This window comes from Convolutriloba macropyga, chromosome 2 (genome assembly GCF_964194025.1).
Source record: "Convolutriloba macropyga chromosome 2, txConMacr16.3, whole genome shotgun sequence".
NCBI lineage: Eukaryota > Metazoa > Xenacoelomorpha > Acoela > Convolutidae > Convolutriloba > Convolutriloba macropyga.
The window spans coordinates 16,953,404-16,965,643 of record NC_134469.1 but is presented as its reverse complement, the minus strand read 5'-3'; the positions used below and the strand labels follow the sequence as shown (position 1 = coordinate 16,965,643).

The 12,240-nt window shown below is 36.5% G+C and overlaps 1 protein-coding gene across 3 annotated transcripts in view; it reads left to right on the top strand.

The window, feature by feature from the left end:
• Positions 1 to 12,240, top strand: part of LOC142357315 (metal cation symporter ZIP14-like) — a 339,525-nt gene that overhangs the window by 293,867 nt on the left and 33,418 nt on the right. For all 3 annotated transcript variants that reach the window (XM_075408967.1, XM_075408981.1, XM_075408975.1), the window contains exons 4-7: positions 76 to 268; positions 2,886 to 3,055; positions 3,475 to 3,588; positions 5,452 to 5,650. In XM_075408967.1, coding sequence (XP_075265082.1) covers positions 76 to 268; positions 2,886 to 3,055; positions 3,475 to 3,588; positions 5,452 to 5,650 — 676 coding nt within the window. The remainder of the gene's footprint in view (positions 1 to 75; positions 269 to 2,885; positions 3,056 to 3,474; positions 3,589 to 5,451; positions 5,651 to 12,240) is intronic.

Below are 12,240 nucleotides of genomic sequence, written 5' to 3'. Positions count from 1 at the left end.
TAATGTTTGGTGCTTAGTGGGCTATAATGTAAGTTCAATTAAAATAATCTAAATACGGCACTAATTGCGTTTTAGTGCGATGAATTGCGGAAACTCTTCATATCTCTACAAGATAAATCTGACTCACCTTCAAAGGACACAGTGAACGAGATCGAATCCTTGCCTTACAACAGAACTGTCTCAGATGATGTATACAACAGTTTTTCTGATGAGATAGACGCAGCTATCGAAGCGTGTTCAACAAATAAAAACAGATTATCATGGAAGAGTAAGACCATTTTAACATTTTTTTATTCACTGTTTTTTTTACATATAGCAAGGTAAATTGAGTAAATAGTATCGATACTTAAAAGCATGTTTTAAGTAAGGCTCTCAAGTATGGACGCCTCTACGCGGCAGAACTACGAGCGGGCAACGCAGACTGCGAGAAACGGGTTTTTGCGGCGGGATCAGGCATGTCCAGTCTCTCTGGTCCCTAGTATGCATTTGACTGGGAAACATATTTGCCCTACTTCTTCTCATCATGTAGTCTGCGTATTGAAAATGGTGCCCCTCAAGGGTCATTTCTTAGTCTACTGTTTTTCTTTCTCTACATCAATTGTCTTCTATACTTTGACTTGTATTTTTGCCGACCATACAAAGTGCTTTTACTCTCCGAAAGGCAATGGAGAGATTAGCTATAGTATCTTAATGTCAGTTTCATCGCGGTTAAAAATATCGTTTATACGAATGCCGAAATATCAGAACTGATATACGACACGAACAATAGCAAGTGGGTAGTTTGAGGTATGAGTTAGAGTAACGCCATGGTAGACATCCTATATATTATACGCGTGAGCTCTAAAATGGGAAAAATTTTCTGCATGTTTAAGGGGCCTCTCGAAGCGCATGTTTAGGAGCCGCATTGAGCAGCATGGTTAAGCGAACATATCGAGAGGTCATTGGCCTAAAAAGCTCAAAGTAGATGGGTGAGAACCGAACCTGGGACAAAAGCCTGTTGGCCAGGTGCAGCTACCACGAGGCTAAGAGGGCTTGAAGGTATGCCCGCCCAGAGGGAGGATTTACTGTCCGGGGTACTATGTTTTTTAATCGCTCCAAAACTGAGTTTGAAGTTCTTATTGTAAACTTGTAACTTCAGTTTTTGTGCAAAGTTTTAGCCGTACAGATTCTGCGCTATTCTAGAACACTCTTAGCTTTTAACTAAATTTTTCACACTTTGCTTTTGATTTTTGCGTGATCTCAAATGCTCTCAATCTGAAATATGTTTATTGATACGATACAAGCGATTGTAAGCAAAGGTGGAATGTAGTCGTTTTTGCGCAGTTGGTAAGATGGAGGCCTGCTAATTGGAGGGTCGAGGGATCGAACCCGTGTCGGACACCTTCATTTTTGTAGACGTGAAACTATCTAATCAACTCCATGGCGCCTGTGGTTGGAGAGCACTTCTTGCGACGCTGATTCGTTTTATGTTCCTGTGTGTGTTTGGGGAATGAAAAATGGCGATTGTTTTCTCTTTGTAGCAATTCTTCCTTCCATTGGCTTGGTCTTTTCTTTGTTTTTTTTTTCATTTCAAGCCTTTGAACGATCAATTTTCGTAAACCACTTGGATTTTCCAGTTAGTATTGTTGCCCCTAAACTAATTTTAGAGCAATCATTTTTCGTTTCTTTCATTCTCTTTCTCTCTCTCTCTCTCTCTCTCTCTGTGTGTTTCTCTCTCTCGCTCTGTGTGTGTGTGTGTGTGTGTGTGTTTCGTCCTCTCTTTCTTCTCTTTCCTCCGTTCTGTTTCTTTCTCTAATTCTCTCCCTATCTCCTTTTTCCGTCTTTCCGTTTCTCTTTCTCTCTCTCCCCCTTTGTTTACTTCTCTTTTTTTCTCTTCTCAAATTTAATAATCAAGAAAACCAGTTGAGCAAATAGTCACCCCACGAAACGGGAGGCAAAAACAGAATACACCAAGAGCTTCAAACTGACTGAATTGGAAAAATCAAACATTTTCTCTGTCCTCCATAGTATAACCACAGGTTGAGTTTTATTTTATAGCTGTTGATTTGCGGTTCTATTACCATTGTCCATAAAATCACTATGAAACTAAGTTTTGAATCTACCTTTATTATATTAACATCAGTCGCAGTTGAGCACAATCGTTAACATTGCTCCTATCGTAACATGTTTTAGGGGTCCTTAATCATGCAACCTAGCGCATAATCAATGCGTTTTGAGACGGGCTTCGCCGTCCTTTTTAAGCTCCGATTATGCACATTTTTTGCGCTCATTAAGCAATTGGTATAGCAAAAACAAGCGGGTCACAAACGCCCTTGTCCAGAAATTTGCTGTAGAAAGAGTAAAGGACAAGTGCAATACCCATAGTTAGCGTAATTGGTGAGACCTATAGCTGTTAAGCGAGGGATATGGGTTCGAGCCCGAGTCGGTGCGAAACAAAAACCTTAATTTTTTTAAACCTCTTATTCGTGTGAATGATTTTCTCGTTATGGTTTTGCGGGCCTGCTAGTGTATTATTAAATTTAAAATTATAAATGAATATGAAGTGAAACTTTCAATCAAATACATTGAACAAGTCATACCACAAGGGGAATTGCGTAGTTTATTTTCCTATTCGAGGTTTAGATATTTAACATGGCTTCTCCCGTACAGGTTTAAACCTGTTTGAGGGCATCGTATGCTGTCTTCATGAAGTAGAAATATTGAAATTATCCTTTTGATTCCTCCCATAACAGTATAGAAATTTATTCTTTGATGCAGTTGTGAAAAATTAATGTAAGCAAGTTACGGGCATTTTGATAAAGTACTACCCAAATTAGCCACATCAAAAGAAAGCTACATTTGTGAAATTATTTAACTTGATCAATAACATTGGGGTTGTTTTTCAGCATGGGTTGTTGGGAGTGCAGTTGTGCTTCTTATCAGCGTAACTTCGATGACGGGTGCCCTGTTAATTCCCTTCATGAACGCCAAAATGTATCACCACGTGCTATCCTTTCTAGTTGCCCTAGCTGTCGGATCTCTCTCAGGCAGCAGCGTACTTCATCTCATACCACATGTAAGAAATAACTTACACCACAGATGTCTTGTTTATTTTTCCCATTATTGTACCACCCTGCTATTAAATATGCCGTTACGTCAAAAACTGATTTTTCTGATTATATGCGCACTTGGGTCTTTCAATTATTATCAGTTTATTGAGCCGAATGGTCAATATCAGAAGGGATTTTATTTTTATTAGGTGTCAGACTACTCCATTTTTTCATGCTTCCATACGATTTAGAGATATTTAATCTATGAAGTCTAGTTGTTTTAAACCAATGTAATGACTCCAAATGTAATTGAGGAAGTTTCATCTCATCATTATTTCGATACTGGTAAACAGTGGAGCTAGCGGAAGAGAACGTAATATATCTTGGGATCATTTCATGGCAGTCGATTCATTTATAGACTTAAGATTCCGATTGTAATGTGTAGGCGTTCCAAATGGAGGGTGACGAATACTTGGGGAAGGGTGCGATGGTTCTGGCTGGCATCTATCTCTTCTTCATCACAGAGCGTGGTCTCAAGTGCATAATGCACTGGAGAAAGGTAGGCGATCATACTTGTAGTGGTACGTACGTTAAGATTTACTTTTTAATAGCCGCACAGCGATAGCTGGGGCTATTATTGGCCTTCTCTAGGTTTTTTACAATTCAAAGAATTTGAATTGTATTGGGGCGCTTTTTTTTTTAAGATCTGTTCACACATTTTCATGATTTTTGAAGTCAAATTGGAGTAGTGATTTTGGTCACGCCGAAACAGGAAGTGGAGCGAAAAAGCGAGTGGTTTTGCGGCGTGAATTTTTTTCGCTCTAATTTTAAAGTAGAGTAAGAATACGGCGTCTGAACAAAAATTCGCTTTATCGGTAGTGGTTTTTTGTTCACATGCGGCAATTTCACTTTGATTTTTACTGTTTTTTCGATTTTTTGGATCGGATTTTTTTCTAAATGGTTTTCCCAATCCATTCATAGTCCGTTCTAGGTCTAGTTTTCTGTTTAGTCAATGAAAATTCTTTGAATTGTACGTCAGGACTTGTCCTGCTATGTTTTTTTTAAGATCTGTTCACATATTTTCATGATTTTTGAAGTCAAATTGGAGTGGTGATTTTGGTCACGCCGAAACAGGAAATGGAGCGAAAAAGCGAGTGGTTTTGCGGCGTGAATTTTTTTCGCTCTAATTTTAAAGTAGAGTGAGAAAACGGTGTTTGAACAAAAATTCGGTTTATCGGTAGTGGTTTTTTGTTCACATGCGGCGATTTCACTCTGATTTTTACTGTTTTTTCGATTTTTTGGATCGGATTTTTTTCTAAATAATTTTTCCAATCCATTCACAATTCATTCTGGACCTAGTTTTTTGTTAGAATCAAAATTACATATCTCACTAGTGGTTTTTTGTTCTCCCTAGCAGCATTTTGACATTGATTTTCTGTTTTTTTTTGTTTTTTTCATCTAATTTTTTTTAGAAATGGTTTTTCCAATTCACTCATTGTCCGTTCTAGGTCTATTTGTTTGATAGGTCAATGAAAATTCTTTGAATTGTACGTCAGGACTTGTCCTGCTATGTTTTTTTATTTCGTCGTCATGATTTTTGTTACGACCATATGACGTCACAGCCACTTTTTGTTCATTCGTTCATGCAATTTCAACCGAATTGCATGCGTGACGTCATTTTTCGCTCTTAGTGGAGCGAGTTTTTTATTCATTCGCGTGATTAAATTTTTGGTCACACTTGACTTACCTCACAAAATGACTTCCTCACTTTGAAATTGACTTTTATTTACTTTAATTCAAAGAGATAAGGTCAAATGGGTGTGTGTCACTCTAAATGAAGGTTAATTGAGATCAGCTAATAGAGGCAGCAATAATTTATACAGATTTTAATCAAAATAACAGATCAGCCTTCAATGAAAAGACAATTTTTTTTGTCTGTCTTTTTTACTGTTTTTTTTAGACTGCCGATCTACGAATCTATTGCGGCTATTTTCTGGCAATCTGCCAGCTATGTTTATGTATAAAAAAAGTAAAAAGCAGTATCCGCACCCTTGTAAATTTCTCATTTAGTTCTTCTTTGTAATGTGTCTATCATGTAATGAATCCTTCCGTTTTTGCATAAATTGGAACTTAAAGTTGACTGACGGACTTACTAAGACTGCATGGTAATCTGTCAAAAAGGCCTAAACTGTACTGATTGCATATATCTTTTCCAGAATCGGCCTTTTCAAAATTCAGTATTATTAACTTGCACAAAATTCTAATAATCGTCCACACTTATGTGATCTTAACTCACTGTAACGGAAATTCGGGTGCCAGGAAACTACAAATTAGATGAGTAAGAGGAATTGAAATAAAATAATATTGAATGAAAACTAATATTGAATTCTAAGTCATTTGAGAGCAACGTTTCTGTGCTTAGAATCGCTATAAAAAGATGTACCCCGAATCAAATGGCGTATCGCACCAACAGGACTTGCCTCCTCTCTGTTCAGTGATGGGCAGGAACTACCACTACGACAACAACTGTTGCATCGAGCCATCTCTCATGCTCAAGGCATCATCTCAGCATAAGCCAACGTCCATGTCAATTGACGCCAACAACGACGGCGGAGGTTCACGTACGTTCTCTTTGCTTACTTCAGCATCTTGTTTTAAATCTGACATTTTTGTGTCTCAACCAAATGTTAATTTTAATTGGACGCATCAGCTAGTATTCTCTAAGACATTCCAGGTTTTGTTAACTGTTTTTATGCTTGATTATTGGATAAGTTCTTACAATAAATAGTGTTTTAATTGCCCACGAACGAAGTTTGAAGCAACCATTGGAGTTGTGCGTCTTCTCCAATTAAAAATTGTTTCTTCACTTGTTTTGTTCTAGAATATTCTTTCAATCGCTTGAGTATTTTTTGTACGCTTGACTTGCGTTTTGCGTGAACTAGGTCGCCCTAAATGACGATAATAAGCAGCTGAATTGAATATGGGACGATAAAGTCAAACCAAAAGTGCGCCATTTGTTTCAGTTTTTTTGGATTTGCTGAATCGAAATTTTTAAATTATTAGTAATAGCCGCCGTCAGCCTCTCGAACGGCTATTATTTAGGCGCTCTCCGTTTTTTTACAATTCAAAGAATTTGAATTGTATTGGGGCGCTGTCTTTTACGACTCCAATAGGAGTATTGGAGAAGTCTTTTTTCAACCAATTTTATTGGAGTGATTTTTGAAGCAGGAAATGAAACAACTAAAAAAATTTGGAGTGATTATGCTGCTGAAAAAAATGTAGAGGAGCGAAAAGAGAGTGGTGTTTTGTTCATATCGCTGTTTTCAGGAGAAATTGAGGTGTGAACAAAATTCTCTGCAAGCGAGCGAATTTTGTTCACGTGCGGCATTTTAAAGCTGTTTTTTTTTTTAATTTTTTTTCGGTTGAGAGGCTGGGTATGATTTTGTAACTTTAGGCTGGTTTTGGTAGTAGTTTGAAGGTATCTAGAATTTCTTCTGAATTTTATGCTACTTCGGAGGTTTTTTCATATATTTTGCTGATTTGGGCTAATTTTTGCAATATTTTGACGATTGTTGTTTTAATGCCTCAAATAGGTATTGAAAAGACCCCTATTTCTTGAGCGATTTTTAGATAACAAGTGGTTTCAGTGTTGTTTATGTGAAGGATTTTTTGAGAAATATAAAAAATGGCGAAAATTGAAACTATTTTTTTGCAATAGTGCTTTTTCTTTGGATTTATGTGCTTTGGTAATATTAAAAAAATTTTTAACTTTTTTCCAGTTTTTTAGTCCAAGTTGTTTAAGAGCTTATTTTTTCATTTGGCTGCAAGTGTTATTTGAAAATTCTCATTAGTGGTTTTTGTGAGTACTAGTTGTTTTGATGAAGTAATAATATAGAGGAAATTACTTTAAAATTACTAGCGAGAAAGCAAATTACTTTAAAAATCATGAAAACATCTGAACAGATCTTAAAAAATAAAAACATAACCGGAAGAATTTCGAAAACGACTCGGAGTGGAAATGCCATCCAACTACTCATCAGACAAAACGCACCTCCAATGATTTATGATTACCTCGAAACGAAACCATAAAACAACATAGGCCTAGTTTTTTGTTTGAACCAAATTTTCATTACTCGCTATTGGTTTTTTGTTCAAATGAGGCATTTTGACATTGATTTTCTGTTTTTTTAAAATTTTTTGATCTGTTTTTTGCTTAGTCGATGAAAATTTTTTGAATTGTACTTCAGGACTTGTCCTGTGTGTTTTAATTTGCTTTAACTTTTGACCACGTTTTTCGTTTTAGCGTAAGTCACGTTTGACTTCTGACTTAACTCACTCACTGTTTCAACTGAATAGATTCTAAATTCTTTCAAGCATTGGATTACGCATCGTAATGGATGTGGTCACTGTCAAAAGGGCAAAATCAAAAGAAACGGGATAAAGCCCGGTCATTATGTCATAGTGCATTAGTTTATCAAAGTTTATTAGAGCGATTGCTAGCTGATATTATTATTAAGCTTGATACCCTTGTTTAGAAGCTGAAGTAAGTTTAGGTTTAGAATCTAACTGAAACTGCACACTGAATTAGAATAATTTTTGAAACTTAGGAAAAATTTTTGTCAATTTCAATCTCTTCTTTTTTCTGTTTCAATCCCGATGTGCGTGTAGTGCGTCAACGGCGGCTATTTTTCTGCAATCTGCCGGCTATGTTATCACATAAAGCTCATCGGTTCACACTCTGTTAGATGATTGCAAGCGAGGTTTGTGGCAATATTTGTGCTATGTTTGGCTCGTATTTTTGCATTATATTATTTATGAAATGTTATTTGTCAGCTGTGTTTTGTCGTTTAATTGCTCTCGAACGAAGTTTGGATTAATTTTTGTAGGCGTATTTGTTGTGCAAAATTTTGGTGAACCGTTTTCTTCTAGAAGATTCTTTCGATTTGACTTCCTGATTAACTTTTTCACGCTTCACTTGATTTTTTAATTGCTATTGAACGCAGTTCATAGCAATTATTGTAAACGTGTTGGTCTTTTTGTATGCAAATTTTTTGGTGGACAATTTTGCGCTTTTCTAAAACATTCTTTGACTTCTCAAGTGACTTTTTCACGCTTTCGTTCATCATTTTTTGAGTGATCTCTAGTGCTCCGAAGTAAAGCTTGTTGCTAATATAAAACCGGTTGCAGCATAGGAAAAATAAGTGACTCGTAGCACAGTGATTAGTGCGGGTGGCAATGGATTGGGAGGTCAGTGGTTCGAATCCTGGTGGGGAAGAGGTTTTTTTGCACCCATAAAGAAAAATTGATCTGTACTAAAGACCATGAATTAAATTGCCTCGCCTGTCGTTCAAAAGCAATTCTTCCGACATTTGTCGGTTTATGTTTTGAGTGATTTGAATTGCGGGCATTCTCAAATTGAATCAGTTGATAAAATTAAACCAATTATAAGCAAGAACAGTACATAGATAATCTAGCGTTGTGAGGAATGGCATTGACTCTTAACCGAGAGGTGGCGGTTACGAAACCCTCTCTAATCAAATTTTTGCACCGCAAACATTTTTCTTGCCTCGAACGTCTTTCGAGAGTAATTCGTCCGACGTTAGCTTGTTTGTTCTGAATCGGTCGGCTTGACCTTAATCGGTTATGTTAAATTGAGTTTTGCTAATTTTAATGGCAACAAATGGTTTCTGGATAGGTTGGTTTCTTCAGAAACTTATTGTTCTGCAAACTTTTTATTCTGCAAAGACGCATTATTGATGTCCCTAATGTTAAGGCTGTATTCTATCAAATCGGGAGCTATTGTGAGCCGTAGTATGTGGCTGCTATAGAAGGGCTGTGTGTTTAAACATTCTATTTTTTGTTTCCTTTACCAGTCTTTTTTACCTGATTCAAAACTGGTCAGCTTCTCGTTTTTCCACTGATAAAAGTTTGCACTGGTAAAACTTTTTTAGTTTAGCCCAAGTTTCGTTCAACTGTTTTTGTCGGAATAAATGGATGCTTGCTAGTCACTCGATCTGGTTAATAATAGCCGTGTTGTCAACTCAGTCGGCTGTCATTGCGTTCCTATTACGAGTCGTAGAGTTATGGTTGCCTTTTGTGTATACCGATGCGAAACAGTAAAGCAGGATGTAAACATTAATGTAGCACGTGAAATATTTTCTTAAACTTGGTTTTTGAACGAAATTAGTTGTTGAACAGAATTGATTGTTGAACAAAACTGAAAATATTTTTGTGAAAGATATCAGGTTATATAAGTGGGAAATAAACGAGGAAACTTTTAGAGCGCAGCGCTGTCAAAGTTTTCTTTTGCGAAAGTGGTGTTCTCACAAATTAGACAGTTGAATTAAAGCGCTCTCCTTTATTTTTAATTCGCTTTACCTTCTGATCACGTTTTTCGTTTTACATAAGTCACGTTTGACTTCTGATTTAGCTACATTCATGCAATGATTTACGCAAGATAGTGAATACAGTCAATGCCTAACGAGCAAAATCAAAAGAGAAGGGATAAACCGATAATGTGCCCGCTCATTAATTCGTTGAGAATTAGGTTATCAAAGTTCATTAGTGTGTTCGCTAGCTGACATCGGTATCAAGCTTATTAGTTTTCAGTTTAGAAGCTGAATTAAGTATGGTTTTAGAATCCAACTGAAACTGCACGCCGAATTAGAACACTTTTGACACTGAAAAAAATTTTTAGGTCAATATATCTTTTTTTTTCTTTCTCTGTTTCCCAATGTGCATCAAACGCGTCAAGGGTGGTTATTTTCTGGCAATTTACCGGCTATGTTCAAATTTTTTAATAGCTCTCAAACTAATTTGGAAAGATCGCTGTATAGGCTTGGGCATTTTTCAAGTAAAGTTTTCGCTTGACCGTTTTGATCTTTCAAATGACTTTTAAGCCCTTGGCTTTTTCGTTTTGCGTGACCTAAGTTTCTCTACCATTCATAAGTGTCAGCAGCTCAAATGGCGGAAATTCTCAACTAAAATTCAAACAAAAGTGCGCCAAAATTAGAGTATTCTTTTTCACTTTAATTTTTGTTAGTGTTTATAGTGGTATATAATAACCTCTATTGGACCCGTTTGAAGCCTCACCTTAGTGAATTTAGTTACCCTTCCCCCCATTGAAGCAAGATGCAATAGTTTTGAGCTCAAACTAGGCGTTCGTCGGCATTTCTTTTGAAGTCAGTCGGTTGTGTTCAGCAATAATATTCCATTTTAAAACGTTTAATTTGAGACTGTTCTTCTTAAGAAATGATGGAAAACTATCCTATGGTTTCTGTTGCTCTAGGGATATACTTCAATTTTTTTTTTCTCGTTTTTGCTTTCTGCCTTGAAGAATGTTTCGTTTTTAGTGTTTTCTCTGTCATCTTTGTCATTAACTGAATGAGAATTAATTCATACGGTTTGTGCGAGCTAATTGTTTTGCTGTTGGAATTTTTGCGAGTTTGGTGAAACCTATTAGTTTTATTTTGTTCTTTTTGTTCCTCCGTTTTCCAAATTGAGGAGTATCATGGAGTTAGGAGTAGTTGCATTAGTTTAATTTCTGGCTGAATTTTTGCTGAATTTTTGCATTCCAAAGAGTTTACATTGAATTGAATCTCTGCTTTTTTGTAATGATTCGCCTTTGTAATGATTGTTTTTGGTCAGTACGATCTCACCTGTGAATAACGTTTTTAACTTCACCGTTGACGTGCGGAAACAAGTAGCTTCGGACTGCAATTTTTTAGCTACGGTACAGATGCTTGTTTGCAAGATTTTTTCTCTTGATTTTCCAACAATATTGTAGTGTTCTAGTGGTATGTAATTGTAATCTCTTGAATCATTTTGTAGGCGACTAATTCTTCTAAAAGCCGCAAAGCGATAGCTGGAGCTATTGTTGTCCTCATAGCTTTTTATTTCGTCGAGATTTTTGTTACGACCATATGACGTCAATCACTTTAAAATCTGCTTTTTGTTCATTTTCTAATGCAATTTTGACTGAATTGCGTGCGTGACGTCATTTTTTACTCTTAGCGGAAGGAGTTTTTCAGTTCATTCGCGTGATTAACTTTTTGGTCACACGTGATTTACCTTACTCTCAAATTGACTTTTCTTTACTTGAATTCAAGATAAGGTCAAGTGAGCTTGTGTGATCCTAATTGTAGATTATCTAACAGCAGCTATAAAAAGCAGCAGTAAGTTGTGCAGAATCTTATGTAGATTCCAAGTTAAGCAGATTGCAGTTATGCAGATTCCAATATAACTAGCAATAACTCCATCAAGCAATCAAGTAGCAACTAACAAGCAAGCAATAATTAGTAGAAAAAGTAAAATTTCTCTTTTCGTGTCGGTTTTGAGTTGCCCGAACGAAGCCTGAAGCAAGTGTTGGAAACGTGCGAGTCTCTTTTTGTGAAAAATTTTGCTTGACCATTTTTGCGTTTTTTTTTTTACAATATTCCGTGACTTCTCAAGTGACACTTTCGTCTCCTGATTTTTGAGTGATCTCTTGTGATCTGATTATTTGTTTTTATATAAAAGTGATTGTAAGTTGTTGAGATACAAAGTCGTAGCAGCTTAATGGTTAATAAGTTAAATTCTCTTAGTCATTCGGCTCACTAGTTTCTAAGTATGCCATTCACCGAAACTGTTAAAAAAAGTATTAAACCATTATTTGAAGGGTGGTTCTTGGAGTTTGATACTCTTACTTAACCCCCATTTTAACTCATGCCTCCTCCCCTGTCACCCCACCTCTTTCTACCAATAATGTCCCTAACCTTTGTCCCCATCCGCTCTCACTTCTCATCAGTCATCCCCCATGCTCACGTCGTACCCCTCCACCCCCTCAATTAAGGTAGAGTTATCCTACCTAAGCCGCAGCTATCTACTGACCAGAGATGTTTAAGAGCATTTCGCCCGACGTTAGTCGGTTATGATTTGTCGTTATTTTTCTGCGGAGTTCCATTGACAGTTTTTATTGGATTTCTACTATGGAATAGTTTGACCTTCTCAATTTTGGTTGTTGTTAAATTTTTTGAGTGCCTTTGAAGATATGTGTTTTCAGAAAATGTTATTGTTTTTTAATTGCTCTCAAACGAAGTTTGTAGCAATTATATTAGCCTGTCGGTCTTTTTTATGCGATTTGTCGCTCAGCCAATTTTTTGTCTGACGCTTTTGACTTTTCGTCCTCGAAAACGGGATAAACAGGTAGAACCCAGCGGGCATTAAGTGCTGT